The sequence below is a fragment of the Phaethon aethereus genome (assembly GCF_964289735.1).
Source record: "Phaethon aethereus genome assembly, chromosome: 7".
Lineage (NCBI taxonomy): Eukaryota > Metazoa > Chordata > Aves > Phaethontiformes > Phaethontidae > Phaethon > Phaethon aethereus.
Genome location: NC_138583.1, coordinates 7,474,446 through 7,502,009, shown reverse-complemented (window position 1 = coordinate 7,502,009; position 27,564 = coordinate 7,474,446). Strand labels below are relative to the sequence as shown.

General features: G+C 42.0%; 1 protein-coding gene across 2 annotated transcripts in view; it reads left to right on the top strand.

The window, feature by feature from the left end:
• Positions 1-3,662: 3,662 nt before the first annotated feature.
• Positions 3,663-27,564, top strand: part of REEP3 (receptor accessory protein 3) — a gene marked incomplete at both ends in the record, with an annotated part of 39,082 nt that continues 15,180 nt past the window's right edge. Inside the window, 2 exons of one of the 2 annotated variants that reach the window (XM_082002041.1) lie at positions 3,663-3,772; positions 25,168-25,240. In XM_082002041.1, coding sequence (XP_081858167.1) covers positions 3,663-3,772; positions 25,168-25,240 — 183 coding nt within the window. The remainder of the gene's footprint in view (positions 3,773-25,167; positions 25,241-27,564) is intronic. The other variant, XM_082002042.1, reaches the window with a different exon arrangement.

Here is a 27,564-nt window from a genome sequence, read left to right as displayed (position 1 = left end):
CCAGTGAGATGTTGCACTGGGAGGTTGGAACACACACGTGAGAAAGTAGCAGCACGTGCAGAATTTCGTGCAAAAGCTTCAGCTGCTTTGATTTCCTAAAATGTCCACAGTGTTGCCCAACGATCACTCTCGGATTAAATACCATTAAGGGAGTAGGACTACTGGGCTGTTTATCCTACTTTGCTGTCATTTCATGCATAGGAAAGATATGTGGAGAGTTAAATATTTGAAGGTAGTATAAACCATAAATTTCAACAATATTCATTAATAATCAGTTATGGGAATCACACCAGCTTAGAGTATTTTAAGAAACAGTGATCTTCATCCATTCTGTATTGCGTTGTTTCAACAAAAACTGGTATCATTTGTTCCATATTCTGCCTCCAAAATTACAAACATCTCTGGTATGATTCGGTAACTGGAAGAATTCTGTAATTTTTTCAAATTGTTCTATATTTGAGACTTATTTAGAATATATTCATATAAAGCAGCTAAGTTAAGAAAAACCTAGCACCATGGTTAACATACATGCATTTTTGTGAGCTGCATGAAAGTGGTGCTGTCTTTGGGGAGCTCATGCTCCTAGTGCAGGGGACTGACCAAATCCCACAGTCAGCATCCGAAGCTCTGTCAGAAACTAGCTAGCATCTTCCTAAATGCTGCTCAGTTGCTGTTTTCACAGCTGCAAAGTAGGAAAAATATTTGTTTACCTGTAAAGGAGGTGGACATTAAACATTAATGTTTGTATACATACGTTGTTATATCAAAGAAAATTGAGGGGCAGGTGACCTTTACAAGTGATTTTCCAAACACTGTTAAAACTATTTAAAGCGACTTTTAGCTATATTAAGTGGCTTTTGTGGGGGGCTTAAAAATATCCCATAATGAGATAGCTGTAAGTCTCTTCCTTATATAAAAATAGACAGACATATGAGTAAGACACCCCAGGTTTGAATAAGTACATGGCATGGATTTAATTGCCATGCCGCTCCTTGTGTTTCTACCGTGCAGGAGCATGGATTATCCTTCTGTGTGAACTGGAATACAGGGAAGTCCTTGTGGCATCCTTGTGCCCGTCTGCTGGGGGCCCAGCAAACACCACCCCGCTTCTTGCACTGAATTAAGTCTCAAAATATTCTATGAAAAAAAAGCGTAATCTTCTTAGCAAGATAAATTACTCTTAGGAGCCATCTGCCTTTACCTTTTAAAAATGTCTCTTTAAATGTAAATTTAGCTTTCCACCAGAGACAGTATTGCCATGGCAACAAACGCAAGAAAAACAAGTGTCTTCACACAAAATAAAGAGTGGTTTTTCTCTTAAACATACTCCATATGAAATAAAATATGCAGCTACAGAATTAATGTATACACTCTCTTGGGCAGTAAAAAAAAGAGTATCAGTCTTTTCCTGGAATGGTTCTCTGAGATGGTATCAAACACACAATTGCTTGCAGTAAAGAAATCTATTGTATACTTACTTAATATGCTATAAACTAGAGCTCTCGGCTTGGCAGTTTGCTCTAGATGGACTGGAATGCTACAAACTTCAGTGGAGTGTTATGCAGGCAGCAGGATCTGCCTCTGCGCACGAGTTTACAGAACGGGAGTCTAAAATGTAACCTCACCACGTAACTTATATTTCAGATGCTTTGCTGTGCAAGTTTGCTTTGTACAGTCTACCACTGGAGAGGTTTGTTATTCAAGGGGCATGTAAGTAGTAGTTCAGATTTCTCCTTTTGTTGAACGCAATGAAGAATGCATTCAGGTTAGGCCTGTTTCAAAGATGAGATTGATGAGTGGTGTACTTTAAATTGCCCAATTCCTCTCTACCTCTTTCTGCGTTGGTCACCCTCTACAGAGGTCAAGGTAAGGAGAGACCCAAGATGGCCGGTATCATTAGTTTCAAGACCCAAATCCCTGCATGGTAAGAATAAAGTTTATTTTTATATTATTGTATACTTTCCCATTTCAAGCCTCAAATTTCACAGTATACAACTACAGTGACAGTTTTCAAACACTATCATTGTTGAAATGTTCCATGTTTGTTTATTTACCCCTGTCTTTCTTTCCCAAGTTGCTTTTAGGCTTTTGACAGCATGTGTTGTGTTTGGAGGCTGCAGAGGAGTGAAGATGCCTGTGGCTGGGTTTTACTGGTTCAAGGAGGTGAGGAATTCTGGTGCTTGCCTGTGGAACAGAAACCATCCTGCACTCACCTTGCACCTCTCGTCTGAATAAGAATAGTTTACAAAGATTAAGCCATTTCTTCTCACTGTATGGCAGGCAGGAAATCTACATGTTATCCTCACTTAAAGACATGCTGAAGAACTAATTTCTGCAGAAGAAATTCTAATTTTTAGCATCGTGTCACAGGTTATGATGCTGACCTTGGCATGTCTTTTACTGTGAGGGTCAGCAGGAACCGTGCTGAGAACAGTAACCTCCTCTTTCTCTGCATTAACTGCCGAGTGGCACGTTCAGCAGCATTGGCATCTGTCGCTTCAGGTATCACTCTGTTACATTTGTTCGTATCAGAAGAGTAAAGCTGACTATTTCCAGCGATGGCATGCGCAGAACTTTGTACAACCTCCTCTTCGAAAAAAGGCAAAGCACCCAGTTTCAGCCAAATATTGTCCTTTTACGTGTACAAACAGCTCTGCATGAAGCATAAAGCTGGAAGGCAGAGACGGATTGCGATGGATTAGCTGAGGTATCAGGAAGCAGTCAGCTTCTCCTGCATGTCTCGACCTGCCAGACCATGGGCTTGTCAAGAGCATCTGGACTGGGTCATGCTGCCCAGCGTCCTGCCTTGGCCAGTGGCTGGTAACAAGGTGCCTAGGGGGAGAACAAAGGTAAGAGGGCACACGGGCACTAATGCTTCCCACACCTGCCCCCCGTCACCTGAAAGTTTGGATCAACTGCACGTAGCTGTCTGCGTGGCCCACGTAAGGACGTGTCCTTAGCCTTTGGGACCAAGCGCTTGTAAACAAGCATGGAGGAGAAGCACCTTCCTGTGGCGGTTGAGACGGGTGCTGGAGCCCTGGGGAGCCAGCCGGCTCCACTGCCCAGCTCCGAAGGGAGGGCTTCAGCCCGAGCGAGCCGGGTCGGGTACCGCGCCCTTGCCTTACCCCTCCAGCGCGCAGGGGTGGCTTGGCACGCTCCATCCCGCCGCAGGCGAGCAACTGCGGGTCAGCAAGGACAGCATTACCCCACTCGAATGCACGAAACGGACGTTTTGACAGGCTCTGCGCCAAACAGGGTGTGAGCACACGGCGAAGGCAAGAGGTGAGCATCCCAATCCGCCCTTCTCGTGGAGCTGGTCACTGCCCTTCCATGGGGAGAGATGGGAAGGGGACAAGAGGGTGCCTTACTGCCTTCGGCGTTAGTTATATCCGTTCCTATTTCCTTGGCGCACCGGCCCGAAGGGTATCGCGCTTCGTGTGTCAGTCTAAAACCAGACGGCGCTGCCGCGGGAGGAGCGGCCCCGCCGCGCAGGCAGCTGCTGGGCTGGGGGCGAGGCGGGCCCCTGCTCCCGGCGGGGCGCTGCTCCGGCCGCGGGGGGAACCGCCCGGGCCGCCGGGGTAAATAAACCGCCCCCACTTCCCTCTCCCGCCGCGCCCGGACCCGCGCGGCTGCCAGGGCGCATGCGCGCAACCGCCGAGCCAATGGGGCGGGCGGAGGCGGTGCCGCGGCCATTCGGGCCCGGCTGGCTGAGGGGACGCGCCGCCGCCGCGGCCGCCGCGATGGTCTCCTGGATGATTTCGCGGGCCGTCGTGTGAGTATCGGGCCGGGCCGGGCCGGGGTGAGCGGGCAGCGCCGGCACCGGGAGGGGCGGGGAGCGGCTCGTCGCCCGGGGCGTGGGCGGTCCCGGGGCTTTCCCCGGCGGGGCTGGGCCGGGGGTGGCGGCCTTTTCCTCTTCCCTCACCTCCGTACCCTTCAGGTGGGTGTCTGGAGCGGCCGGTGGGCCGCTGGCGCCACGCCTCGCTGCTCCAGCATGGCACGGCACGGCCTGGCCTGGCCTCGCCGCTCCCGGCGCAGGTGGGGCGGGGGGCGGTTTCTTCCGGCGCGACGGGGGCCGGCTGGGCTGCCGGGGCGGTGAGGCGGGCTGGTGTCTTGGCCGAAGTGCAACAACCGGTGACTTAAAAGCGCTGTGTTAAAACAACATACTCTGCTTTTCGGAATTTAATGAGATCGGAGCGCTTCCGTGCCCCCCCCGCCCCGAAAGTAGTGAGGTGGCGGGAGCTACAGTTCTGCCCAAACGTGACACGTGCCCGCAGCGGTTCAGCTGTGTGGTGCCTCAGAGGGCCGTTCCGCTCCCAGAAGCGCCCGCAAAACCAGCACCGGGCTCCTGGGGGGCATAGGTTGTCTCTCCCGGTCATACCGTGTGTCTCCCGCCGTGAGTGCGGAACAGGCTTCCCTGGGGCCGTAGAGCCAAGAAGCTCAGGCCGCTGGTGCCCGTCATGCGTAAATTGTGAGCATTGCTTGTAGATTGATCCGAATTAACAGAAAAATCCGTTTGGTAACTGTTTCCCTTTTCAAGCTGTAGTAGAGCTGAAAGAGCTAGGAGAGCGTTTGGGAGTGTGAAATGGGGGCTTGTGGTGAGTATAGGTCATCAGCTGATGAAGAGCTAGGCTGCTGGCAATGTTGTTGTGTACTGGTTTTTGTAAAGTTGAGGTTTTTGGCAGCCGAAGGGGCAGACTTTCTTAGGTGAAAAGTACCATCTTGTCCAAGCTCTATTTGAAAAAGAGTAAATTCCAGGGCCACCTCTGGTGTTTTTCTTAGGCATTGTACTGTTCCTGTGTGAAACTGATGGCTTATTTTGCTCATTTGAATAATATTCCGTAATAAATGTTGAGTAATAGTTGAGCAACTGAGTCTTCCTCGTGCTCCTTGCTGAGTAGCTCTGTGACTGTGGGGGCCTCAGTGTTTATTGGGTCGCTTGAGCTGAGATTTGCTGTGTGTGACTTTTTGCCAGGCGAATGAAGCGAATGTGCTCACAAAGCAGTCCAACAAACATCTGAATTAGTGCAAAGTATGTAGCAGGAGTGTGTGACCCAAAGCAGGGCATAATAGGATTTCCCTGTTTTCTTGGTGACAAACATCCCCCTTAAGCTGTCTGGTGTAATTTTATCTGAAAACTTTATTTGTTGTCAGGAAGCCTTCTCATACCGCCACGTACGTTTTCCTGCTGTGATCTAGTCGCCTAGATAAGTAGCAGTCCTTCTTCCTGCCCTCCCTGAGACTTGTCAGATAATTGAAACTTGCAAAGTAGAGCATCGTGTTCCAGCATTGGCAAAGGATGACATTGGTTTGGAAGAGAGAGGCTGTGGGAAGACTTGCTGTTCGTGCACTTTGTCAGCGTGGTCTTCCTATGGGAAATACGCAGCACTAGAGGCAAGAGGCATACACTTACTTTCTGTACATGAAATGTAGCTGCTGAACCTGTTTCTACTTTGTTACATAAAAACACCAACCAGCAAATTTTTAACAACAGCTTAGACTGCGTGGGTTGTAAGGGTAACATCAGTGATGCTGAGCACCTCAATTTCTAATGCCCAGATTCTTGTGAAGTTAATTGCTTTTTCCCTGAAATGAATTGCTAAGGGTTGTATTTGCAGTTTGAGGATTAGGTCCTCTATAGGCCTAACTGATAGCACAGGGAATGAAGAGAATAGTTACTGCTATCCACAGATTTATTGCAAGAGGCAATACAGGACAACGTATTGTGCAGTTCTGTGTAGTTTCTTTTTTTTGGTTGCCATTGATCACTCATTTGTGTGCCCTAGTTATTTTTGCTAAAAAGGGAGTCCTTAATATTATTTATAAATCGTCTCCACCTTCTTGTGTCCTTGTTACCTAGCTGTGGGACTTAACTAGTCTGCCAGTGTTCAGTTTCCCAGGAAGGGCAAAGTATTCAATGAGAACTTGAACAGCTTCAAGACTATTGTTTAATTTTGCTTAATAGAGCAAAATTCATGTGGAAAAGGAAGGTGGGAAGTAGCACAGAAGTAGATGCGGTGTGAAATGAGGTCTTAATTTCAGTGGTCTTAAGACTGTCTTCCTTGTTCTCTTTTCTCAGTGTCCATTAAGCTGTCTTCCTTTAGTTAATCTGTTTTCCTTCCTGGTCTCTTTCCAGACATACCTGTTGCAGTAGCTTTGTTTCTGACTTGTGTGTCATGAGTTCAGAAGGCGTATGCCGCCTTTTCCTTAAACGCCATCAGAAAGATGGAAATATTTTTAACCTCTGCATAGCTGCTGAGACCTGAGGTTCTCTCTTACTTATGTAGTGTTTTAATTTTGGTGTGGTGACTTTCTGTTCTATGAGAGTGCTATGGATATCCTACGCTGTCCATAGGAAGTCCAGGAAGCCCGGTTTGTCATGTGTCAGCAGCCATCAGGAATGCCTGTTGTCTTGACTGGTGGTTGGAAAGAGCAGCAGTTGCTTTGGCTGCAGCAGAATTCTCCTCTTCTGATTGACCTACTATTTTTCAGGGCCAAAAGAGCAGCAAAATATTAATTTGTAGGTGTGTCACAGTGCCCTCTGCTGACTTTTGACGTGGAGGACTTGTTCTGACATGCATGTCCCAAAAAAACTGATTTGATTCAGTTTGAGAGTTTGCCATTTGGGGTTAATTAACTCCACTAAAATAGCTTGGTTAAAGCTTTAAGGAACTAGGGAATGGAGCTAGTAGAGAATTACAATTCTTAATTGCATGTGAATTGTCTTGAAGAGTCATGCACAGGAAACAGGGAGTGGTTCAAATTCACTGCTCCACATAATATTCTTTGGCAAAACTTCGTTTTAATGAAATATTTTTCCTTTGCTTTATAAATGCTATTATACTTAGGCATCTAAACATGTGAAATACCTTGTGCTAATTGCATGTCTTCTCCTTCCTGTCAAGAAGCAGAAGACTTGAAGCACACAATTAAAACATCTTTCCAGTTTAAAGTTGTGTGTCTATGGGGTGCTGCTGTAGGAAGTATAGGTTGTTATTAATTCTAAAACACACTGGCTATTGCAACAGCTTTCAGAATGATTACTGCAGGTTTTTTCCTTTTTTGCTTCCAAAACCAACAAGAGGACAGTAGTTTCTTTCAGAGTCTCAGAAAACTTCTAGAATTGTCAAGTTCTTAGTCTTTAATGATGGGAATAGCTTTTTTAAATTTATGACTGCCCATCTTGTTAACTTCTATAGAGCCTGTGCCAGACTTTTAGTGTGCTTTGATTGCTCATTCTTCTCATTGGTAAGGTCTGAGCAATTGTGTACACATCAGTTGCTGAGACAGTATTTAATAGTAAACATGCTGAGTACTTGTCAGTCACAGCCTGGTATGGATGAGATAAGACTGTCCTCTTATGCCAAGCAAAGATGTGAAGCATCCTAAATACAAAGTAGATGGCCATTTTGTTGTTGCAATCTGTTAAAGCAGACTGTCTGCTGTAATCTGTTAACTATTTTTCCCCTCCACACTTAAAAATGAAAGTTCCCCCATCTGTGTTGCTTTGCAATGCTCTCTCTACCCTCATGTTTAAGTACATGTTTTGTTTTCAGTGGCGTTGGTCAGCAGTCATGATTTTTGGAAGGGAGAGTTGTAGTGGTCCACAGCAGGATGTATTTGTCTTGGGTACTGGTAGTTACTCTTCTGTCTGCTTGTACTTACAATGCCTGCCTTCCCCACCCCCATTTTAGAGCCTTGCAAGGAACAAAAGATTCAGCAAGCATTCCTTGGTTCTGATATTAGATTATAACTGTAACTACATTAAGCTGGACAAAGACTCTTTGGGGCACACAAGAGGTGACCTGAAGGTAGGTAGTAATATTAGTCTTTTTCTACTTTTCTTTTGCTACTTTACAGATTGGAGCTGCTGCTTTCATGGTAGTTTTCAAGGCATTCTCTTACTCTACTTTTAATACTTTTGTTGTTGCTCAACATTTCCATATGTCCAGGTGCTCCTAGAATTACTAGATATCTGAGAATCCGTGGCTGAAGCCATAGCTTCTGTATGGATTAGGTTGTCGTCAGGAATATCTAGTTTAGCGTGGTGGTGGTGTTTTATGTAACTGTGTATGCTTTGTTTGTAAACTTGGATTGTGTTTTGCTCTTGGAATACAAATTTTTTAATTAAAAGCAATAAGTACAAAAATATGTACCCTCTTGTTTGCTAATCAACGTGCTGTCAAACATGTTGTCTCGAAACGGCCATAAATCATCACATGGAATTAAGTAATGATACCACCACATGCTCTGTGGAAGGAATAACTATATACAGCCTAATCTTCACATCAGAAAGGCCATTTGTGGGGGAATTTCTTCGACTGTTTGTAGCCTGTTCTCCTGGCAGGATGGTTCTGGCTGAAGTATGAAGGATGTTGTGTGCTGTTGGATGCAGAATGCCTCCCGCTAGCCTTCCCGTTTAAAGGCCTATAAATTGCTGCTGCACTTCTGGGGAAAGAGGAGTTGCTGTCATAGTGTGAGTGACTGAGAAGGAGAGATGTGCTGAAATGTCTGTCTCGCCACAGAACTGCAAAGGTTCAGTCGCCATGTACCAGTTATCCTTGGCACTTCATGCTGTGCTTAAACAGGTCTCACTGGCCTGTTGCTGGGATGGCCCATTCTACCCTTCACCCTCTCCTCATTCTCCACTTTCCCTCAGGGTCCAAAAGCGGTGTGGCCAGAGGGTGAGTCTGGTTGTTTTGTCAACCCAAATGAAAATTAGCGTGCTTGAAAGAGGTTAATCTTTTGTTAGTTGCAGCAAACTGCACCAGCTCATGCTGCTGTTGTGTAGTTGCTAGGTAAGTGCCGTGCTGAGAATGAAAAGTTGCAGGACAAAACCAGCATTATTTTTGGCATGAGCATATTACCAGACTGATTAAAGAGTACTCTGAAACGACATTCTTCACTTGCACATTGCTGCTTTTTCTTCCTTGTAGTGAAGCTAGTTCCAGTAATAACAGTGCAGCTGTTCTAATCGAACAAGGTGTCAGATTTTTTTAAAGGGTCTTAAATTTTATAGGTTGAAATCTGTAAGCATATGTAAGCCTAGGGATTAAGTGTATTGTCTTGTCAGTGTGAAAGTTTAAAATCATTTACATAATCGAGCAATGAAATCATCAGAGCACTCCTCTCTGATGGTTCAGCTTCTCAGGCAATCCTAATATGTACAGCAAAAAGTGTCTGCTCTCTAAACTGGCTTGTAATACCTATTCGGTAAGTTAGTCCAATGCAAAATGACTAGCTCTGACAATTTGTGAGAAATAAGTGTCCCCATTGCCTGCCTGACACGCCTTTCCTTAAATCAATGTTTGCTACGCAGTCTAGCTGCTCTTTTCTCTCCCGTGTTTATGGGTATGTGTGGCCAGTGTTCACAGCCTATGGCAGGCGGGTGGACTAAAGTTTGCTCAAAACAGATGGAGCAGTACTGTGGAGCCTGACATTCTTACTTAATGATCTTGGCATGTACTCTGTTACAAAACGTGCTGAAATCCACATCTGTGTCCTATGCGTTGTAGATAAAGAAATACCAAGAACTGCATGGTCTGGCACAAAAGGACATTTCTAACTTAAATGACCAGCCTCCACTCTTGCATGTTCCACAAACCAATGTCTGCTTCGACCGAGCGTTTCTGCAACCTAGGTGGAATGACTTGTCTTTCCTGGTTATTTTGTATGTATAGCCAACTCCTGATACACTCATATAAGGCTGAGGAAGATCCTAAGCCAAAATCTAATATTTAAAAAGAAAAAGAAAAAAAAGTTGCTTTGGCTCAATACTTTAATCTTTGGTAAGAAATTATTAAAAAATGTATGTAAAAGCATGTCTGACAAAAACTCCTGTTCTGGTGCTTCATGTGTAAAGCAGCTTTCTCTAAGCTTTTTGACCCTTTTTGTTCTGCTTTTGAAATGATGGAATTTCAAAACCTGTACTGTTATGTGAAACTATTAGGTTTTCAGAGAAGAAAATATTACTGCTGAAAACAATAACGAGCTCTCTGTTGTGCATTTTTCAAATTTTAAAGACTTGCCAAACTAGACTGTTAACAATTTACTACTGGATGAATGAGATGAGGTATATAGAGTCTAGGTAGGAAAGAGTATTGCAGGTTTTTTGTTGAACAGTCTGACTTTAAATGTGACTGGCCTTGGTGGTGCTGAATAACCCATCTGATGAGATGCTTTCAGACAGAGGTGGAAATAAAACACCCCACAGTGGCCAACACTTTTGTCAGCCATCACTGTTACTTTCCAGTTCAGTTTATCACTGACAAACTAATAGGGTGTTACTTCTGTTTCTGTTGTGTTTTATAGCTAGTCTGCAAGCATCGACATGGAAGTGGGTTTAACTAGATAAATTTTTTCCCTGTGTTTATCGTCTTTGAAATATTGTGCACATATCCCGAAAACAGTTGGAACTTGCATTTGATGTTGAAAACTAAGCACAATTTATTTCAAAAGCCTTTAACCCAGCGTTTAAATGCAAGGATGCACAAGGCAGAATTTTTCCTGAAGTGCTTTGCTTTACTTCTGCTAATAAAGCTGTTGGAACTTGTAGTACTCGAAGGGGAAAATCAGAAAACAGTTTGTGCTTGTGCTTTCCTACCACTGTCTGGTTTTGTCGTTTCCTCCCCTCACCCCATTTTGTAACTCATTGATGAAAACCATGGAAAGGAGAATGAGGAAAATGGTCCCTAGCTTAAAGATGTCTTGATTAGTTTTGATAGTATATTAACATTGCCTTAAACTGTAATGTTAAAAAAAACCCTGATTCTTCAGCTGTGCGCTCATATTGTTCACTTTTGTCTGCTAATCTTTTTTCCAGACTAGGGCTTTGTTCTAGAACACATGGTTTTCCTTATGTCTGAAAGTGTGTCTAGTGTTACTCACTTGAAGTGTATTTACTAATAGACTGTTTTAGAAGCCAGAGAAGAAGCTGACCTATTCGCATTTCTCAGCAGTGAACAGCTTAAAGTTTACTTGAAAGACAATATATCCACAGAAATATAAAATACATGTTTTAAATGGCTGCTTTGTAGTCATTAGTTTGCCAGAGATGCAATATAAGCAGTGTTGCTTTTACTATTCTACATACACAACTTTAATTCAAGAAAAACTACCACTTAAAGTTAATCTTGAATGCTTGAGTCAAAACAGAACTTACAGTTGTATGAAGAGGATAATGTGAATTGGGCAAATTACTTTTCGGTCGCATTTGGCAAATGACGTTTTTGAAAAGGCACATTTATATTCCCTATGTATCTTCTGGTTTCTTAGCCTGTTTTTATATTACCAGTCAAGCTTCTTTGTATTAACAGAATTTTGCTCTCAAAAATGAACCCTTGGTTAATTAACGTAGTGTGCATTATCTGTTTTTAAGAACAAAACCTACCCCTTAAACGACTTTCTTCAGAGACTCATCTGTTAATAAAAAACAATAAATGATTTGGGTTCAAAAGGGAGGAAATGAAGGTATCTTTTCAGCATGGTATCTTTGACATTAAGGTTAAGTTATTAATACAGTTACACGAATAAGTTTGGTAGAGATTCTACATGTTGTCAGTTCTTGACTTGGTGTCTAACAGCGTATTCAGAGTTCTGTAAGTACCGGTTATAATTGAGGAAACACGTAGACTTTGGAATGACAAGACCAGATGTTATCTCAACAGTATCTGCCAAATACAATTTTCATAGAAGAAGCCTTTTCCTGTGTACAATGAGGAAGTTTGGTTTTTGAATATTCGAAGAGGCTTCAGAAATACTTTTTGGGTCATAAGATTAACAGAATTGTTTGGAAATCGGGGACCTTAAGGCAAAGATTGAGATGTAAATCTGATTTGATGATCAAAAGCAAAAAAACCCAGCTGTATGGGGAAGAGAGATAAAACAGGCTCATTTTTACTTCAAGAATTGGTGTTTTGTGGTTGCACTTTTTTCTTTGCTCAAATTCTTGTCTCTTTGTAGCATTTTCTTGGAAGAGGCAGGACCTTGAGGCTGGTCTGCGACAACACCCTGAGGTTCCAGGGCGTGTAACCATTAAGTAGGACCTTCCTGGGCCTTTGGGTTATGAATGTCACTTTCCTCTCTAAAACCATACAGCCAGATTAATATTCCCCATAGTGTTGCCTGTAGCAGTGTTGGGACACTTTTTTTAATAAAACAAAACAAAACAAAAAACCCACGGCCCATACGATGAATGTATGGTTACAAGCAGTGTGGTTTGTCTTTCACTTACAAATCGCTCAAAAATAAAATGTGGTTTTGCTTGGAAAAAGCAGAAGCAATTCTTAGGTGGGACCACTCCTATTTTAAGTGTTAGTTTCCTATAGCCAGTTATTTTGATGTTGATGGTGCTCCAGAAATGTTGAGAGAAGATACACAATCACGCCATTGCTTGCTGCCCTAAGAGCATTTTAACTTGTGAGACTCTCCAAAGTATCTAGCAAACCAGTGTAAGGTGAAAAAGCAAAGCTGACAAGGTAAGAATCCAAGTGCAGATCTGGTTTTTGTTAACTGTATGGTATTTCTGAGGTGTTGGAGGGAACGAGTCTAGACTGTAAGTGATGGCCGAAGCCAGGGTGGGGAAGCTCCAGTGCAGCAGCTAGCTTTCTTCAGCTTTGAAAAGTGGCTTTAAAGGTTTAGATTCCAAAAACATGGCTGACAATGAGCACAATTTTATAGTCTTAACTTGAGAGAATATAAACTGTTTTTCCTCTAATATTGACAATAATATTAGAAGTACTAGATCGCTGAACTTCCATAGTTGGAGTGTTGGATATGTCAGGTCACCTTTCTTTATGCAGCTGCTGAGACAGTGGAGAAAATATACTTGAACACTTTGATACAAAGAATTTCTCCCCATCTCATGTAGTTGAGACTTGGATGGCTATATTGTGCAATTACGCACGGGCTTTCCATCATGGCTTCCATAGCTTGATTGAAGATAATATAATTTAGCGTAAATATGCCAAGTGAATGCTAACAAATTAAAAACTGGCCTTGGTTTCACAGAATCACTAGGTTGGAAAGGACCTTTAAGATCATCAAGTCCAACCATTAATCCAGCGCCACCATGTCCCCTAAACCATGTCCTAAAGCGCCACATCCACACGTTTTTTGAACACTCCCAGAGATGGCGACTCCACCACCTCCCTGGGCAGCCTGTTCCAATGCCTGACCACCCTCCCAGTGAAGAAATTTTTCCTAATATCCAATCTAAACCTCCCCTGGCGCAACTTGAGGCCATTTCCTCTTGTCCTATCACTAGGTACTTGGGAGAAGAGACCAACACCCTCGTCGCCACAACCCCCTTTCAGGTAGTCGTAGAGAGCGATAAGGTCTCCTCTCAGCCTCCTCTTCTCCAGACTGAACAACCCCAGTTCCCTCAGCCGCTCCTTTAAGACTTGTGCTCCAGACCCCTCACCAGCTTCGTTGCCCTTCTCTGGACACGCTCCAGCACCTCAACATCCTTCTTGTAGTGAGGGGCCCAAAACTGAACACAGTATTCAAGGTGCGGCCTCACCAGTGCCGAGTACAGGGGCACGATCACTTCCCTACTCCTACTGGCCACACTATTCCTGATACAGGCCAGGATGCTGTTGGCCTTCTTGGCCACCTGGGCACACTGCCGGCTCATGTTCAGCCGGCTGTCAACCAGCACCCCCAGGTCCCTTTCCGCCGGGCTGCTCTCCAGCCACTCCTCCCCAAGCCTGTAGCGTTGCGTGGGGTTGTTGCGGCCAAAGTGCAGGACCCTGCACTTGGCCTTATTAAACCTCATACAGTTGGCCTCTGCCCATCGATCCAGCCTGTCCAGATCCCTCTGCAGAGCCCTCCTACCCTCCAGCAGATCAACACTCCCACCCAACTTGGTGTCATCTGCAAACTTACTGAGGGAGCACTCGATCCCCTCATCCAGATCATCGATAAAGGTATTGAACAAGACCGGCCCCAGAACCGAGCCCTGGGGAACACCGCTTGTGACCGGCTGCCAGCCGGATTTAACGCCGTTCACCACAACTCTCTGGGCTCGGCCATCCAGCCAGTTCCTCACCCAGCGAAGAGTAAACCCGTCTAAGCCACAAGCCACCAGTTTCTGCAGGAGAATGCTGTGAGAGACGCTGTCAAAGGCTTTACTAAAGTCCAAGTAGACAACGTCCACAATCTTTCCCTCATCCACTAGGCGGGTCACCTGGTCATAGAAGGAGATCAGGTTGGTCAAGCAGGACCTGCCTTTCATGGACCCATGCTGGCTGGGCCTGAGCCTTTGGTTGTCCTGCAGGTGCCCTGTGAGCACTCTCAAGACCATAATCTTCTCCGGTACGGAGGTCAGGCTGACAGGCCTGTAGTTCCCAGGATCCTCCTTCCGGCCTTTCTTGTAGATGGACCTCTTGTAGAGGTTTCTTTCAGGCAATGAAAAACTTCTTTTTCCCATCACTGAAAGTTATTACTGCCACTTAAAATACTGAGTTATCTTGCTTTGGTACTTGGACACATTAATGAGTGAGGCTACTTTAAACAGTACGTACATTTGCTGTAATGAGAATGTATTTTGTTGGGAGGCGTTGGGTTTTATTCTGGAGATGTGGTCTTCATGTATTTTTGACAGCATTTGTTTTGGTTTGTTTCTATCAATTGCAGAACTTTTGTCAATTAGTTTTGCTGTTCTTTAGCTATGCTATCTTAGTACTTCAGTTCCAATTTTGTACTGGATAAAAGATCATCTTCATCTGCAAATCTGATTCTTACCTGGTCATTTCACCAGGATTGGGATCTTTCAGATCTCCAAGAGCTGAAGCTTTAAGACTGTTAAATGTGTTTAAAAATGTGCAGGAGTTGGCAGTACTGAGGTGATAGTATTTGCTTTATTCTTTTATGCTAGCTTTGGTGCTCTAAACATCCATCTATCTTTGCTTGTTCCAAAATTTACTGTGGCACCAAGCAGAGAAACCTTTGAAAAGAAGTGTCCACTGACTTTACGTGAGTTATTGTAATGAACAACTTTTCAGTGTACCAGTTAGATTAAAATGGAAGGTATTTGCAAGATTCTGGATTCTTCTACAGTATCCTTGATGTGAAGGACTTAATATTTTTATACAGAGATTAAGACCTAATTAAAAAACTGTAGGAGCTTCCAAAGTTATTTTGAAGATACTAGACACAAAACTAAGAGCAGTAAGTAAGAGAGTTGGCAATTTTTAACTTGAATTTATCAAAGCCAAGAAACTAAGGATCAAATGCCTATGCAACTTTAAACTTCATAATAAAATTAAACACCTCATTCCTGAATTTGTAATGTCCATGTTAATCTTGTTCAGCACTTCATCTGCATTAAATTAGTGATGTCTTTTAGGAGCTCATCAGAAGTATCCTAAATAGTGAGGATCACGTTGCTTATGAAAACTGTATGTGTAGGTCGTAGTACCTCCAAGAATAGTAAGTATAAAGAACTTTTTCAAAAACAAGGAAGCTCATCAATGTGTTTCTGTCAGTCACCTTGATTATGTAAACTCTTTTAAAGTGTAATTACCTAAAATAGAGTTTATGCTATGTGACAGTTTCTTTGAACATCCATGCAGATATAAGCTTTCATCTTTAAACTTAAAAAATAATTGTGGTCTTAATTGTGTTCTTGCTGACTTACTCCATGGAGTAAGCTTGTTCATGCATGTACTGAATAAAAATAGAAAATATCTGCTGAAAACTAGAGTAGGCTTCACCTTTTTTTAAAAAAAATGAAAAATAACAAATTAGTCAGTTGGTCTCTTCTAACTGACATTTTTTTATCCATCTGAGTGTCCTTGCTGATCATTAAAAGAAAAGCATAGTTCAGTTCAAGGACATATCTTTTTCTTTGAACAAAGTCATGCCAGGTTCTCTTAAGAGCTGTGTGAGAAGTAGATGCAGTCAGTCCTAGTTGTTGGCTAGTTCTTAGTGTTCAGTTGTGCTCCTGCCACAGGTGGCTGCTGTGAGGCCACAAATACTTTGCATCCAGTGGTAAACAAACAGGTGAAATCAGGGATTATTTAAGGTAGATTTGAAGGAAGATAACTCATTTGATGTTCTAGTAAGTGTGAGCAGCTTTGGAAATTAATACTTTTCCGGCAGGAATGGAATTCTGCTATTGTGCCTGAGGTAAGAGCTAGGTGAAAAATTTAAGTTCTCTAATAAGGGTTACTTGGTATTGAAGGCCTTTGGTGTTTGCTCTTTATCACGTGGAAGTGTTATAGATGCATCTTGTTTCAGTTCCTCGGTGTGGGTGCTTGGAAGGTATGAGCTCACCTGCTGACTGTTCTGCACACGTGGCTGAGCTTAGTCAGTCTGTAAACAGGAAATAGTAAAGGGGTAGTCAGGGTGCTGTTACAGTAGTGATCAAACATGTATGTTAAAATAAAGCGATGAATAGGTAGGCATGCAGAGAAGTGACTAAGAGTTTTATAACAATTTCTATTCCTATTTTGCTTTCTAGTACTAGCTCTTTGGAATTTTTTCTGCTAGTGGGTTTGCTGGGCATTTTGACTGTATGTTTTGAACAGGGTTTGAGACCTGGTGGTTGGGGGTGTTCTGTGGGGGGTTTTTCTTTGTTTGTTTTAATGACATGGTGATGGTATCTCCAGGCTTATACCCTTCTGTTAAAATATGCCTACACTATCCAGCAGCGCAAAAAAAGTTGGCTGGTCCTGGACACAAGTTTTGGACACCATCTCCAAACATAGGCATAGATTCTTCTAGCAACATTGTTATGCAGTAGCTTCTCCCCAAGTACTTCTGCACCGTATGGGACCTTATACGTGAACAAGAGGTGAGTTGTTTCCCAGGGTTTGTGTAATGCCCTGTCAACTCTGAGAGTGACTGGAAGAGCTGTGGTGTTAGAGCACTGATACAACTTGTTCATGTGAAAGACAGTCTCCAGGCTGACTTGTTAGAGAGGGTAGCCTGCATTTTGCTTCGGGAGTTGTTTTTCTGCGGTACTTTGTTCCAGACTGCCACAGGCCCTGGAGAGAGGGCTTTCATGACACACATGCAGTAGGTTTCGTTACTGGGAGAGTGAGACTCGAGGGACTTGTGTTTGGGTTATATTGCTGGCTCATTGAACTGGCCTAATAGGCTGCAAGCTGTATGTAGGCTGTGAGTTGGAAATTCAAGGTTAATTCTCACCAAAGGAGGTAGTACATCTAATGTATGTTCAGGTATGAAGTTAGTCGTTAATTAAGACCTATCTCTGGTCTTCATTGCGTTATGTAGGGTTTGTAGTAGTGAGTAGAATGAGTAACAGGCAACCTAGAAAATGCTATGAAAGTTTCCAGTGCTCTCAACTCTTTTTGAGCATATGGAGAAAACAAGTGGGAATTCTGAGGTGCATGCATTTGTAGGTTAATTTTGCTTAAGGTAATGGCAAGAAAGGAAAAGCCTCATTCTGGGCTCAAGGAAATTTCTCTGCAGAGAAATAGGTTAAAGGTTTGAATGTTCTCTTGGCATCTAAAGCTTTTCTCTGAGAGAAACCTGGTAAGCCTCTGCGAATAAGCGATCAATCTTACTGATGTATCTCGCCCGTAAGTATGTCAGTACTACCACACAGATTCCAGTTCAGAACATAACTTACAGAAGATAATTTTTTCCAGTTTTTTTTTGGTGTGCTCTTTTTAGACTTCTTTCAAGGTTCAGGCAGGGCTGTTTCTGTGTTGGGAGAATATCTGGCAACAGGTTCCCTATTTTGGCGTAAGTCAAAAAAGTAGTATTCCATAAACATGAGTGGACAGGATACATGTTACTGGAGCCTGGAGCTCTGCATTGGAAGAAAAGCTTAATTGTCTCCTATCAGACTACTTGCAATTATTTTACTTAGGACTTATTTAATAAATGTTTCTGACATAGGGAAATCTCATGTTCTAGTGGGACTGGTAGGGAGCTCACTTTTCCCCTTAAACTTTAAGGTGATTTTTGACTGTTTGCGTAATTGCATTACTTCTGGTTATGTTGTGCTTTGGAAGAATCTGGTAGTCGCTTTGGAGAATTCCAGCTTCCTAAACTGGACTGTTAATAGCCTTCTTGCTCTGCTTAAGAATGTGCTTTATTCAGATCTGTCAGTGCTTCTGGGTATATTCTTTAACTGTTGAGACTTTTTTCCTATGGCTTTTGGGGATATTCTCTATATAAGAATGCTGTGAGGATTTTAATAGACCTGTTTCTGATCACATTCTTGCCTTGTGGTAACTGTAATCTGCTAAAGGAGTTGCTGAGTTTAAGGTTTGCCACTGTTAGCAGACACGTTCTTTTAATAGGATTATGTGATTTCCCCTGCTCCTTGCCCAAGGCAGGAGGTGGAAAAAAAGTAGGATACAATTTGGTGTGAGGTGCAAGAACTTATCCTTATGCTCCTCTGTCCCTGTAACAGGCTAGCACTTTGGTTAAAGTGTATTTATTGTAATTACTCAAATACATAATCTTTTAATGTAGATTGTTGTGATTAGTGTTGTATATCTGAATGTTGTCTGGTAGCAAAATGGAACTAAATTCTGTCAGGTGCCGGAAGATACTTTTAGTGTAGTGCCTTCTAAAAACGTTCAGGACAAAAATGCTAGGGTGAGCTTCTGTTTGTCTGGACATGTAAAAACCTAGGAGATAGCTGACTTAGTCTAGACCTTACTACCCAGTTGTAATCCTCAAGGCGGCGGTTGGCAGGCATGACTGAGGGTCTTGCTTTTTCTGTTTAACTGCAGGGCTTTTCTTCCTGAATAGCATTCTTAAAGATACTCCTTATGTCTTATTTTGAGCATGAGGGTACCACACAGAGATGCGTAGCAGTTAAAACTTAGCGCTTGACTGATTAGCCTTACTGCTTTATAGCCAAAAAAAGAGGAATAAAATTCCAACTGCTTATCTTTTATGGGAGTGACTTACAAGTATATGAGTAGCATACAGTCTAAGCAAAAAAGTTTATGCTTTTCCAGTGTGTGCTGACTGAAACCTCAGTGGACACGTTGTTAAGGAGTATGGCCGCATCTGCCTTTTTAAAGCCAAGAACAGCCTGCCAAGGACTCGAGCATTGTTCTTCGGGCTAGATTTCATTCTGCTATTTAGTTTCCATTAGCAAACTTCCCTTCAAAAGAAATCTTGCTTAAACTAAGCTCGCTAACCATAGCATGGAATAGTAAGTATAGTTCATATAGAAGCAAAGTAATGCTAACGAAGTCAGACCTAGTTTCTGCATAGGTACTGCAGTGCAGTTAAGGCTTTCATACCCCACGCAGAGCTGGGGTTATGGTCACCTACGTTACCCCTAGTATTTTTATGGTGTCTGACCAGCTCTTAGAAAAGCTTGTGTGTGTATGTGACAGGAATGGAAGATGCTCCTATCATAACTTGCAGGTAAGGATTAGTTTTGGGAGGGGGAGCTGGGCATGGTCAGTAAAGTGAGGAAGTATATCAGGTGTTTATATTCGCTTTCACAGTTTTGTGGAGAGGGGAGGATTCTTTTATTCTCCAACATACCAAATGCTGTCAGGTGATCCTTCAGGATGTAGGTGCATGTTTCCACTGTAGATGCACACGTTAGCAAATGTCTGGCCCTGTGTCAGTCTGTGCCAAGATCGTCAGTCCGTCCGTGGGTGGACAAATTGGTGTCATCTCTGTTATCAAACTTGTTAAGGAAAGAGAGCTTAGCAAACGGCATCGTCTCCAACCGATCTCATACCGAACGAGTTTCCTGAATGGCGTTTGCTATGAGGGAATGCTTGTGGCCCTTGTCTTTCTGCATTTCAGAGGAACAAAAGAATAAAGCACCAAACACTATTCCTGGCTTCGGGCAGTTCTGTGGCACTGTGAACAGGCTGAAGTCTTAAATGCGGTGTTGGTTTAATGGCCTAGTGTTTTGGGACTCTTTGAGCAACTTGGTGGCTTTCGTTTGTGTCTTGGTTTTTATTGTTTGGGGTTTTAAAATTTTTTTTTTAAACATTACCTTTCGAGTTGTTTGTTCTCCAGGTTTAAATACGCTCAGAACCACAGCAGTGTGTGTACAGGTGACTGATTTTTCAGTTATTGGTCAAATGCAAACTCAGTTGCTTTGCTTCAGAAATGAGTTTTTCAAATAGTTGTGCACTTTAAAGCTATTTAAACTGTAAGACTGTAGATTATGTGATAACCCAGGCAGTGGGTTATGTTTTAATACAGCTATATGGATATGCAAATACATTGTTTTATTCAGATTTCCAGGCTTTTGGATACTTTTTTTTTTTGCTTTGTCTTGGTTTTAGTCTCCTAGAATATTTGAGAAACTTCTCTTTAAATGAGCAAAATGTCTGTAGAGGAAGTGGCTGTACCAAAGAAGGAATGCTACCTTAGTTGCTGAGTACAGCTGAAAAACTGAAATAGCTAGGCATACAACTGGCAGTAAAATTACATTGGTAAGCAGGATTATCCATATATCTGCTAGGAAAATAAAGTACATGACATCACACTCAGCTGAAATCCGTTTCCATCTGTGGGAACTGGCTTTGTTTTTGTCTGCTGTGCAGTGTGCTGATATCCAGTGTGAAGTACGAACTGCACTTTTAAAAATAACACTTAAGCTTTTAAATTTGAAAAGCCCTGGACTAATTAGGCGCATACTTGCAGTGCGTTCTACAGTTAGTGTAGAAATACCAGAGGAGGGGTGCTCTTATGCGTAGCAGTAGGTGTTGCTAACAACTTTGAGATTTTTGGGGGTATCGATGCAAACGGGGAAACTGCTAGAAAATGCTCGGCTGTTGTAGCTAGCTGTGTCAATGACACGGATTGTGCCCAGGCTCCCTGCTGCCTCTGTTCTTTGTGGTTCTGCTTCGGTCAGCTGCAGCGATCTCTCTTTTGCCTGTATACTAATCCATCATGTATAGATTGAGGGTAAAAGTGACTTTGCTGACCTTCAGCTATGTTCGCTGGGGACAAGTTGGCTTTTCTGCTGTTAAATTGCCTGGTAGCTTTAACTAAGATTAGATGACTTTGCCAGTGTGAAGGAGGTAGTGATGCCAGAGTTGGCGGCAGTATCATGCCACGCTTAAAATGTCAGCTCTGGCTGTAAGGAGATAAAAACTTCAGTTACTGGTTCCTATTATTACTAGCTAAATGTGCCAATGTTTTTCATTTTAGTCCTCTCCACCCACTTCTAGTGAAGAAGTGGCAGTTTTTCTAACACTTCTATGTTACAGCAGTATTGTACGCTAATAAGTAATGCTATATGGTGGTGTTAAGTTTCTTGGTCTTTGGTTTTAAAAGTGATTTCTAGAGGAATTCTTTAAAAGAAAAAAAGAAAAGAGGGTGCTAAAATGGGGATTTTTCTGACTCCTGATTTGGCCAGTATTGAATAACATAAAAATTTGCTACTTGGAGAAAACTAGCTACCTTTATGGTGTTCGTCTTGTGCTAGTGTCATCTTTAGCTTAGCTTTATGATCTTCTTACTGTTACTGTAATAAGCTTTCTGCTTGAAGATCGATTGTTTCCAAAGCAGTGCTCTCAAAATTCTGTTCTGTCCCAATTCTTGTTTCTACTAGATTTTAGAGGATGACACATTCAGAGGATAAATTGCTGTTTAAATTTAAAAATGTGGATTTTTTAAAAATAGAAGTGTGCTACTTTACTGTAAAGTGAGTGGAAAAGTATACACCAAAAATCTGTGAAGTGGAAGATTCAAACTGTTTCTCTTTCATGTGCTTCATAGCAAGAAACTTACATGTACAGGGTACTAGTAGCTATATTTAAATAACTTCAGGCTATTTTTTGAGAATCTGGGAGAGGTACATAGATGATCAGTAACTGCTGACATGTAATTATGCAGCTGTCTGACCGTTGGTAGTGTTTATGATGTTCAGGAACCTCTTTTTGTATCTTTTCTTTGAATAAAAAAATCTCTGCCCATATAAAGTCTGTCTTATGTTACTAGGATTAACAAGGCTTTCCTTATCTCTGATACTTAATGGTTATAATTTCAGCCAGCAGAACAAGGAAAGGTGAGGGCCATTAGAGCTGATGGGTTACTGAACAGGGTATTCCACAGGGACAAAAATGAGAGGAAGAGCTGTTGTCTACAGAATTTCATCAAAATGAAGGGTGTTTGGTGTCGTATTGCCTCTGTTTCCAGACACTTTATTTGGGTGAAATGAGGTTTTTAACTTGTGTTGTCAGGCTTTTCTCCTAGTTGGGAATAAAACCATTCAGGGTTTTTTGACTGTTGCTGTTCTTGGCCTTAGGATGAAAGGTCTTGGGATTGAAGTAGAGCTGTATTTGGATAGGCTTCTACAGATTAGCATGCTGAACTGGAATTCAAGGAGTCTGGGCTCTCTCAAAAGGCATTTCAGCATCTGAAACATGTAGGTAAGCTCTGCTGTGGTGGAGTAGCAGCTTGCCTATACATATTTAAGAGCTTCAGGATCCATCTCCTGTGAACTCAAGTTTAGCATGAATTGTGAAATTCTGAGCATCCAGATCCAGGTTTTAAACTGCCACAATGGTACACCAGTTATGCTTTTTCATATCAATATTGTTTTAAGTGATCTGCAGTGCACCATCCTTTCCTGCTACAGAGGAATCTGAAGTGCCCTTTAGTTCCTCTGCTGCTATCAGCCATTAACAACTCTGTTGTACGGGTAAAGGCCCAATGCATGCAAAAATTGTAAACGTGCCCCAGAAGATTTGTTCAGATCTAGTTTTGTGTTATAGAAGTGAATACATCCTAGAGAAGAGCTACACATGATCAACAAGCTTTCATTCTTACTTATAATCAGGTAGTAATTATTTTTATTGTCCTAAATTCAATTAAAACCAATTATTTTCCTTAGAGCCTTCTTTGTTCTTTAAAGGTAAGAAAATATATGGTTCAGTGTTTGAGAGTTTTTCTTAAGTTGAGTGTTAGAACTTTTAAAATAAATGATAAGGAAAACATGAGGAAAATAAATAGATATTGCACATTCAGGAGAGGATGGAGATGTAGGTGAGACTTGTACATTTGACTGTGTCCGCCTTTTGGGCTTCTTAGTGCAAGCACGATGTTAGCTTATTTGAGAAAGCTCAGTGGAGGCCACCAAGATGGTCACAGCACATGGCTTCTGAGGAGAGTCTGAATGAACTGGGCTTGTTCAGCCACACGAGAGAAGGCTTTGCGGGGACTTCTTAGCAATCTTACGTACCTTTTTGGAGGTTACAAGAGCCAGGTCCGTTCTCTTGCTGTGCTATTCCCTCAAGAGAGACAATGGTTATAAAATTCTGTTTCTGACTGGACATAACTAAAACTTTGCACTATGAGTCTCATTAAGCACTGGAACAGGTCACCCAGAGAAGATGTGGAATCTCTTTGGAAGTCTCCAAAATGTGACTGGCTGAAGCCTTAAGTAGCTTGGTCCAAATCTGATGTCGACCTTGGTTTGAGCCGGAGGTTAGACTACATTAGTTCACAAGACCCTTTCAAACATGAAAGGCTCAGCAATTATGCTTCCATAATTTCATTCCCCACTTCACTGGTGGCATTTATAGGTTAACATTAGTACCTCTGCCAGTATCCCCTTGCCTCTGTAACAGACTTCCTTGCACAGGTAACGGTGTGCTTGTCTTGCAGTAAAGATGGAGAAACCCTCTCTCTGTGATCTCTGTGATGTTGAAGAAAGTCTTTCACCTTTGTTAACAATTCCGTATTTTCTTTCACTTATGTACTGTATTTTAACTGTTGGGAGATTACTTTAGTACTCTAAATTTACTTCCTGCCAAGCAGAAGACCTCCCTACATATCAGTGTGGTGCTTGGAAGATGGTGTATATCAGAAACTGAATTCAAACTTACATTGATGTCTTGTATACTGGGAAAGTCCTGTGGTAGACTTTGCATATAATGTCTTGTAGAAGATGAAGGCTCTTGGAGTAGTTGCTTAAAAAAGAGAAAAAAGGAAATTGGGCTACAAGTTCTTAGAATTCTTTCCTGGGTCTAACAGTGAAGTAAAGCTTAGTAGCATCACGCAGTCTTTTGCAGTGGCTCTGTAGGTAGAACCACTTATTAGAAGAACCACTTATTAGAAGCTACCCGACACAACTATAAAACCTTAATGTTAGTTGATGGTTGAAGTTTACCAAAGCAAATAATTTGAGCTGAAATCTTACCTGCCAGATCTGTTCCAGGTGGACTCTTATTAAAAAAACCCCACCTGATGCATCTTCCTTGGCCTAACTGTGAGAAGTTAAATTACTTAAGAGTTCTGAATTTTCTTGGAAGATCTCTGGATATCCCTAGAAGTGTAAATTTCTCCCGCATAACCATCCTAAGCAAGTTGTAAGTGATGCTGCAGAGATGTAGCCAGAGTTCTGTAATTGCTGCTTTAGGCCAGCTGCAACTAAGGGCAGACAACTGCTTAACTTTACAAAGTATACCAAGCTGGTGAAATAAAAGTGTGGAGCTCTTGCATTTGTCAAGGAAATGGCAACTACTGCTGTTAAATTTCTCATGAAGAACTGTTCCACTAGTCTGTGGCCAAGACTTTTACTAGAAAACACTGTGTTGTAACAAAGTTGTGTTAGAGCAGGTCTTTTTTTCTGATCCTCCTTTCAGCATGGATTGCTTGGCATGCTCTCACCCTGAATTGTGATGATACACCTTACTTGTGATGAATTTTAGCAGAAATTGTCTCTCTGAGCAAAACTGGATTCATTCCCACTTCATTTCCATGTGTTACTGTTGCAGTGTTTTAGCAAAAGGAGATGAAATTATGTAACTTGTCTTGTTGTCTTAAAACTGCTTTTGACAAATCTTCCAGTAAACTGATAAAAGTGGATGATTCTGATTACCTACCAATAGTTGTTAGAGGCTCTTTAAGTGTGATAGCACTACCAACGCGGAAACAGTCTTTTGGTATGGACAGACTGCAGGGCTGGTTTTACTGGTGGCTGAACCAGAAGAGCTGCTAGTTTTACATTATCTCTTAGAGGCAGCCTTACAAAACTGTTTGTTGTCTTCAGGGCATACAGCATTTTCTGGTTGTGTTGCTCTACTTTTGTGTATTGCTAAACTTCTTCCAAGTAACCTATAACATTGTGGATTTTTTTTTTAAGCTAGAGAGCAGGATTTTTTTATTAAGTTGGCTGCATTGCTCTAATGATGTGTTGTCACTGTTTTGTCATATACAGTATAACAGATTCTGAAAGCTCTTTTTATTTTCCAATAGGCTGGTGTTTGGGATGCTGTATCCTGCATATTACTCATACAAAGCTGTGAAGACAAAAAATGTGAAGGAATATGTAAGTCACATTCCTTTTAATGGCTTAATTAAATGCCTCTGCTGACATACAACTGTGAAATTTTCATTATGCAGTGCAATAAATCATTTGAAAGCTTGATATGACTATTTTAGTATTGGATACAACACCTGTGTGAATCTAGTGGTAATCCTGTGATTTTGTTTGCAGAGCTAAAGTTAAGGTTTCTCAGACTTTTCATAGATGTTGCTGAAATGTGTCCAATACTGTGCTGTATATGGACATTTTTAGGAGGCTTTTTAACCATAAACCTTAGTGTTGGCTGCATTTCAGCAAAGTGCCCAAAATAATGCACTTTTGGGCAGTGGCAGAATTGGGAAACCTTTTTTCTGCCTAACACCTGTAGTATTAAGCAATGACAAATTGATTTTCAGTGACCACTTGAACAGTAGCAGCAGTTTAATTGTCATTGTATGGAGATCAATAGGGGATTCAAAATGTACCTGAGAAAAGAGTAGCTTTGGTTAATCTGTTGTTCAACAAAGAGGAGGAAAAAATGTAACCAGGGAAGGAAAAATTTGTTTAAGGTAATGTGGAGGAAAGAAGTAGGACAGACAGAAGAGCAAGATGGAGAAAAACACAATTACTGTAGTTACTGCAGTTTAGAATTAATCTGTTAAATTATTTACTTTTTCCAGCATGAGCAATGATGATTACCACAAGAATGTTACCCAGCTGCAGTCATGAGGAGCCTGGGTCACTGAGTTACTTCCCTGTTTTAAGAGGCAGCCTAACTTGATTTCCACAACTAACCTATATTCTCTCCTGAGCCTTGTTCTTAACTTGGCTCTGACTCCATCCTGAGTCAGGCAGCCATCAGTTACTTTAACTCGGCAGCCATAGCTGTGACCTAATGCTGCTGTCTGGACGTGTGATGTCTCTGCTTTGTACTTGGTTGTAGTAGTAGAATACAGTAGCTGTTGTTCCTCCCTTTGTATGTCTTACATTTAGTCTGATCGCTCCATCAAGGCTCCAAAGTGGACATAATATTCACACTTATTTTGGTTTCTGTGTACAAGCTGATTAGAGCTTATTTGTGCATATAGAGCTAGTGCCTGCCAGAGCTAAGCTTCTGGAAAGAAAAAATAATGAAAAATAAGAGAAGAATTTCCTCTGTCTCATCCCTACTTTACCCTGTCAGGAAAGTATATAATGCAAAGAATCTATAATCTGCTTTTCTTCCCTGCTTCTTCAAAAGGGATCCTCAGGCTAAGTAGAGGATAGCAGTTAAAAATTTTATTAAAAGTAATCACTTAAGAGGTTACCATTGCCTCTTGCAATATGCTTTCTAGAAAGAAAAGCGATGTTTATAAAATGCTGAAATTTTTACTCATCTCAATTGTCTAGTTAGTTATGATGTAGCTGTCTTTCTTGGGCATCCTTTTTTAGAGATGCCTGGCATTTACACAAGACCTTTAGTAGGGCCTGGAACCATATTTTTCCAACTGTGTACTTTCATTTAGTGTGAAAACACTGCTTTTCAGTCACCTGTGGTCTTTGAGCAGCCCCCGAACTTGCAGTTGCATACAAAATGGTCATGGGGCTGAGATGAATGAGAGCCATCACAGTGACTTTTTCATGGGCAGGGAATGACACAGATTCATCAGTGAATTACTGCTCTGTTTCTGGTTGGGTTGAGTGTCCAGATAGATCTGTGGCTTTCATCTTCCCAGCTGGGTCATTTTCTTTCACAGAGAGGGTGCAGGCTTCCAAATGGCACAGCTCTGCTGCCTGTCATGTTACGGCCTGAGCACAACTTCCTTTCCAGGGTTATGTGTGGCTCAGGAGCCATCTGTTTTTGTTTGCTCAATGGCAAGAGGTTTGTAACAGTGAAATTTTTTACTTATCCACTGCTTCCTCCAGTAAAAAAAACAGTAAAACAAACAAAAAGTACAGACTTCGTGACTTTCTGTGTAGGTCATGATGCAGCAAATTGTTCAAAGATTATTTCTTGCAGAGGGCAACTGGTGCTGTTGGTTTTAGTAATTTAAAAGACTTACGGACTTTAGTTCTAGAGTTTAGGATCTGTGCCTGTGAGGAGATTTATTTGTTCTTGTAATTACTCTGGTGTAATGGAGTTGACTAAGATCTTTGAGGAGATTTTTCATTGTGATACACCCAAGTGCTTGTAATAAGTGTCTGAAATGTAGTTTGGAAGTCTGAATGACCAGTCTTCTCAAATCCTGGCTTCAAAATCCTGACTGGAAAGGATGCGTTTCAGCCAAAGCCAACAAAGATGAGCTTAACACTTGGATGGCAGAAAAAAGCTCAACAAAACAAATCTGTAACCCTTTTAACATAAAAAG